The 5,788-nt window shown below is 39.5% G+C and overlaps 1 protein-coding gene across 1 annotated transcript in view; it reads left to right on the top strand.

Moving 5' to 3' along the window:
• The window catches only part of LOC106878069 (acetoacetyl-CoA synthetase), a 50,355-nt gene that overhangs the window by 39,604 nt on the left and 4,963 nt on the right, over positions 1 to 5,788 (top strand). Inside the window, exons 14-18 of the mRNA XM_052974499.1 lie at positions 1,145 to 1,258; positions 1,859 to 1,984; positions 2,419 to 2,488; positions 4,180 to 4,238; positions 5,419 to 5,624. Of these exons, the coding sequence (XP_052830459.1) occupies positions 1,145 to 1,258; positions 1,859 to 1,984; positions 2,419 to 2,488; positions 4,180 to 4,238; positions 5,419 to 5,624 (575 nt within the window). The remainder of the gene's footprint in view (positions 1 to 1,144; positions 1,259 to 1,858; positions 1,985 to 2,418; positions 2,489 to 4,179; positions 4,239 to 5,418; positions 5,625 to 5,788) is intronic.

Raw genomic sequence — 5,788 nt, 5'->3', positions numbered from 1 at the left:
CCAACCTTCATCCGGTGTCTTGGGGAAATTTCGAACCTGGGTTCTCATTCTTAAGGTATTCTTCAATGTTATTATTATTATATGCCCGTGGGCCCACGGACATATGGCATAGTGGTTAAGAGCACTGGCTACTAACCCCTAGATTCTTAGTTTGATTCCCAGGCAGTGACCTGAATAATAATAATAATAATAATATCGAAAAATACCTTAGGAATGAGAACCCAGGTTCGAAATTTCCCCAAGACACCTGATGAAGGCTGGAGGGTATATCAGCCGAAATGTTGTGTTAACAACAAACAAGATGAGGACAAATATCCGTCAAATGTAAGTAATGTATAGAATTTCTCTTCTCCTTTTAGAGAAGGCTGCAGAACAATCTTAATAATCGACTTGGCTGACAGCTGTGACTCTCCCCAGCTGTGACTCTCCCCAGCTGTGACTCTCCCCAGCTGTGACTCTCCCCAGCTGTGACAATGCCCCTTTTGTAGAGAAACCCACAGGTCTGAGAAACCTGGACACTGCATGATTGCATGTAGAACAGTTGCGTTGCTCTGCCCGCACGAAGGCACGTTGGCGAAACCGAGACACCGTGCCTTGTGAGTTTATCCCGAACTGGCAATTCCCTCGCTCACGATTCTTTGTTTTATAACAATGGGTCAGTCCACTTTTTAGTCACTTGAGGGGTGGTTGGAATCTTTCCACAACATATATATGTTTGTGTCCACTACAGTCACTCGCAAGACATTGGTCATCCTAGGGCTATAGTAGAAGACATTTGTCCAAGTTGCCATCCAGTGGGACTGAACCTGAAACCCCATGGTTGCAAAGCAAGCTTCTTAACCACACAGCCGTGCACCATGCATAAGAATAGAAAATCATAAAACGACCTCATTCTGCAGACTAAACCATATATACATCATCATCATCATCATCATCATCATCATCATAGGCACAGGTGTGGCTGTGTGGTAAGAAGCTTGCTTCCCAACCACATGGTTCCAAGTTCAGTCCCACTGCGTGGCACCTTGGGCTGACGAAAGCCTTGTAAGTGGATTTACCAGCATGGAAAGCAGACATTAATTGATGATGATGATGAATTCTGAATTATATTATATTATCATTTGATCATGGTTTTATTTTTCAGGTGGCACTGATATAATTGCATGTTTTATGGGACAAAACTGGACAATTCCTGTCTACAGAGGAGAAATACAGTCTTTTGCTCTTGGTTGTGCCATGGAAAGTTGGGACGAAAATGGTAAATCCTGCTTCTTTTTTTTTTTTTCTTTCTCTCTCTCTCTTGTGTTACATATACACCCAAAGACACAGATATTTTTATGCACAAGCATGGCTGTATGGTATGAAGCTTGCTTCCCAACCACATGGTTCCAGGTTCAGTCCTACTGCGTGGCACCTTGGGTAAGTGTCTTCTACTATAGCTTTGAACTGACCAAAACCTTGTGGGTGGATTTGGTAGACGGAAACTGAAAGAAGCCCATTGTATATATCTATATGTATATGTTTGTGTGTCTGTGTTTGTCCCTCCACCATCTCTTGACAACCAATGTTGGTGTGTTTACATCCCTGTAACTTAGCAGTTCAGTAAAAGAGACCGATAGAATAAGTACTAAGCTTACAAAGATTAAGTCCTGGGGTCGATTTGCTCGACTAAAGGCGGTGCTCCAGCATGACCAGTCAAATGACTGAAACAAGTAAAAGAGTAGAGTAATGTAAAAAAGTTTCACTTATAGATGTGTCTCTACATAAAATAAATTTCTCTATTACAGAAATAATTAACAACTAAAATTAATCTTTAATTAATTTAAATCTTATGATATACTTTCTCTTTTTTTTTCAGGTCACCATGTTTTAGGGCAGAGTGGAGAGCTCGTCTGTACAAAACCGTTTCCATCAATGCCAATATATTTCTGGAATGATCCTCAGAATTTCAAATACAAAAAGGCCTATTTTTCTAAATTCGCTGGTACACCTCTTTCATCCTTTCTTTGACTGATTCGTTTTCTGCTTCAAAATACTTCACTCACTCATTCACATTTCTTTCCTTTCATCATCAATCATCAAAATCATCATCATCATCATTGTTTAACGTCTGCTTTCCATGCTGGCATGGGTTGGACAATTCGACTGGTGGGGTCTGGGGAGCCAGGCGGCTGCACCAGGCTCCAATCCGATCTGGCAGAGTTTCTACAGCTGGATGCCCTTCCTAACGCCAACAACTCTGAGAGTGTAGTGGGTGCTTTTTACCTGCCACCAGCATGAGGGCCAGTCAGGCAGCACTGGCATCGGCCACACTCAAATGGTGCTTTTCACGTACCACCGGCATGTATGGTTTAGTATTCATGATTTGGTATCACTCTGTCAATAAACGTTATGTAAATAAACTTCTTTATTCTTCAGGTGTATGGGTACAAGGTGATTTCTGCAAGATTAATCCTGACACTGGAGGTATTGTAATGCTGGGTCGGAGGTGAATAATCACACTTCTTGTCTCATTTTATGTGAATATATATATCTTAAGTTGTAGCAATGTGGTGTAATAATGAAATCAGCTTGCAATCATGAGGTTGTGTGTTTGATTCCCAGGCCGGGCTGTGTGTTGTGTCCTTGAGCAAGACACTTCATTACATGTTACTCCAGTTCACTCAGCTGTAGAAATGAGTTGTGACGTCACTGGTGCCGAGCTGTATCGGCCCTTTTGCCTTTCCCTTGGATAACATTGGTGGCATGGAGAGGGGAAGTTTGTATGCATGTGCACATAATGATCTTATTGTAGTGGAGGTAGTTTGAATTCCAGTATCGATAGCTGAATCAGTTATAAACATCATCGTTGGTTTTCATATGAAATTATTTAGGGGTCAGCATAAGTAGGTATAAAAGGGTTAAGGAACCTGGGTTCTCATTCCTAAGGTATTTTTCGATGTTATTATTATATGCCTGTGGGCCCATGGGCATATGGCATAGTGGTTAAGAGCACGGGCTACTAACTCCAAGACTCCGAGTTCGATTCCAGGCAGTGACCTGAATAATAATAATAATAATAATAATATCAGAAAAATACCTTAGGAATGAGAACCCAGGTTCGAAATTTCCCAAGACACCTGATGAAGGCTGGAGAGTACATCAGCTGAAACGTTGTGTTAACAACAAACAAGTTGAGGACAAATATCCGTCAAATGTAAATAATGTAAATAATGTACATAATTCCTCATCTCTCGAATATAGAACTGTATCACCACAACTGAGGTCCCCATGCAAGACTACAAACCTTGGGAGGTGGTTTTATGCTAGATGATGAGAGAAGGGACCAGAGCAGAACAGGTTTCTTGCTGTAAAGGGACCACATAGCTACACACATTATCATGTGTAAGGGGCAGGCTGACAGAGTTGTTAGTATGCTGGGTAAAATGCTTAGCAGTATTTCATCTTTACATTCTGAGTTCGAATTCTGCCCCTTTCACCCCTTCAGGGTTGACAAAATTAGTACCAGCTGAAGAATGAGATTGATGTAATCGACTTAATGGGGTTCCTCGAAATTGCAGGTCTTGTGCCAAAATTTGAAATCATATATATATAGTGCCCCAGCTTCAGTACTGCAATAAACCACAAGCAGGGCTGGATTAAGACCCATTGAGGCCCTAAGCACTTAAAAGATTTCGGTGCCCCCATAAAAGATTATGTAATTCAAAATATAAACAATAACAAACCATAAAATAAATCCTTATTTTTCAAAATGAAACAAAACAGTAAAAGAGAAAATAATGTCTATTTTTGTTTAATTCCACTTTATTTATATTTGAAAAGTTTCCTCCTACTTTTTTGAATTGCAAAATCTTTGATCAGACCCTCAAAATTAATCTTAGGTAACACATCTGCATCTATGCTTAGTAGAGATAAAGGCATCCTGAATATTATTTTATCAAGTTTAAAGTGATTTTTTTGTGCCGTAAACCATTTACCATTTCTGTGCTGCCCCCTCCTTCCCTTGATGGCCTAAACACCTGCTTATTTTGCTTAATGGTTAATCCAGCACTGACCACAGGCATGCTAGTTCAAATTTTAGCCATTCTAGCAGAGAAATCAAAAAGAAATGAAAACATTCCTTCCTATTACATACATCTTTATTCAAACCTTCCACTTTCCATAATGTTTTTATTGCAGTGATGGTACCTTGAATCCCAATGGAGTACGATTTGGAAGTGCTGAAATTTATCAAGTTGGTAAGTCAGTACAAAAAATTTGACATTATTCTTATTTTTCACTCCAAACTTTGTTGACAGTGTGTATTATGTTCTTTGGGGAATTCCTCAAAACTACATAATACTGTTTTGGTGATGTTCGTCATCATTTAGCATCCACATTTCCATGAATTTGTGGAGATAGATTTCATTTGACCGGAGGCCTTTCCCGTTGCCAACCCTCACCTGTTTCCAAGCGAAGTAAGATTTTCCTAATGGTCAGACATTGTTTTACACAGAAGATTAGAAATGAACGGCAGTAATTGTATAATGGTAAAGTTCTCATGATGTCAAGACAAGGAGACCTACACACGCACACACACACACACACACACACACTCACTCACACCACCAATATATCACCTTAGCATCTGCTTTTCCATGCTGGCATGGGTTGAACAGTTCAACTAGATCCAAAGTGTCAAAGGACCTTACCTTGCTCAAATATCTCATTTTTGGCACGATTTCCACAGCTGGGTGCCCTTCCTAATGCCAACCACTTTATAGAGTGTATTTGGTGCCTATGTGACACCATCATCCGTGCCTTTTAGGTGTTAGGGGATTAAATGGGTGGGGTGAAGGTGACAGGGTAGATCCCCTCATGTGTATGGAAACATTTTGTATCTTGGAAGAGTCGTTATACCAATATTATTATTATTATTATTTTATGTTTGACTTTTGCTTTGCATTTGTACAAGTTGGATCCAAGTCTCATCCAGAGACCCCAAGAGACAACAAGTTAGAAGTTCATGTTGGTGTTATGCCTAGGGTACCATATATTTGGTTTTGTACATAGTATTGTTCTAGAGAATGTTTAAGAAAATTAGGAGTTTGTTTTAAAATTTGAGATTACATAGACAGTATTTTACGTAGGATATGGGCAATTCCCATGAGAATTATCTTTTGAATTTCTGCCATTTTGGGGTTTCCTGGTAACTGAGCTAGGTAGGAATCAGCCCCTTTTGCCAGCATTCCTAGGGCACCTACAACAACAGGTGTTGTTTTAGTCTTCAGGTTCCACATTTTGCCAATTTCTATTTCAAGATCTTTATACTTGCTCAGTTTTTATTATTATTATTATTATTATTATTATTGGCATAACAAAAGAAGTGCAGAAGTATTGACATGGTTTTAAGTAATCCCACTTTTAATATGATTGTAGTTGAAACATTTGTTGAAATCCAAGATTGCCTTTGTGTGGCTCAAAGGAAAATGGATGGATCAGATGAACGAGCAGTCCTTTTTATCAAAATGGCAAATAACCAGCAATTCACTGAGGAACTGAAGAAAGATATCTGTTCTCACATCCGCACATCTTTATCGAGTCGGCATGTTCCTGCTCGAGTCCTTCCTATCAAAGATATTCCAGTAAGTATCTTTTAACCGTTCTTATATTAGTTGCCTCGGCAAACCATTTTCTTTTACTCTTTTACTTGCTTCAGTCATTTGACTGTGGCCATGCTGGAACACCGCCTTTTATAGTCGAGCAAATTGACCTCAGGATTTATTCTTTGTAAGCCTAGTACTTATTC

The sequence above is a fragment of the Octopus bimaculoides genome, chromosome 1, assembly GCF_001194135.2.
Source record: "Octopus bimaculoides isolate UCB-OBI-ISO-001 chromosome 1, ASM119413v2, whole genome shotgun sequence".
Classification (NCBI taxonomy): domain Eukaryota; kingdom Metazoa; phylum Mollusca; class Cephalopoda; order Octopoda; family Octopodidae; genus Octopus; species Octopus bimaculoides.
Note: the sequence above shows the minus strand (reverse complement) of the source record. Positions and strands in the feature narration are given on the sequence as shown.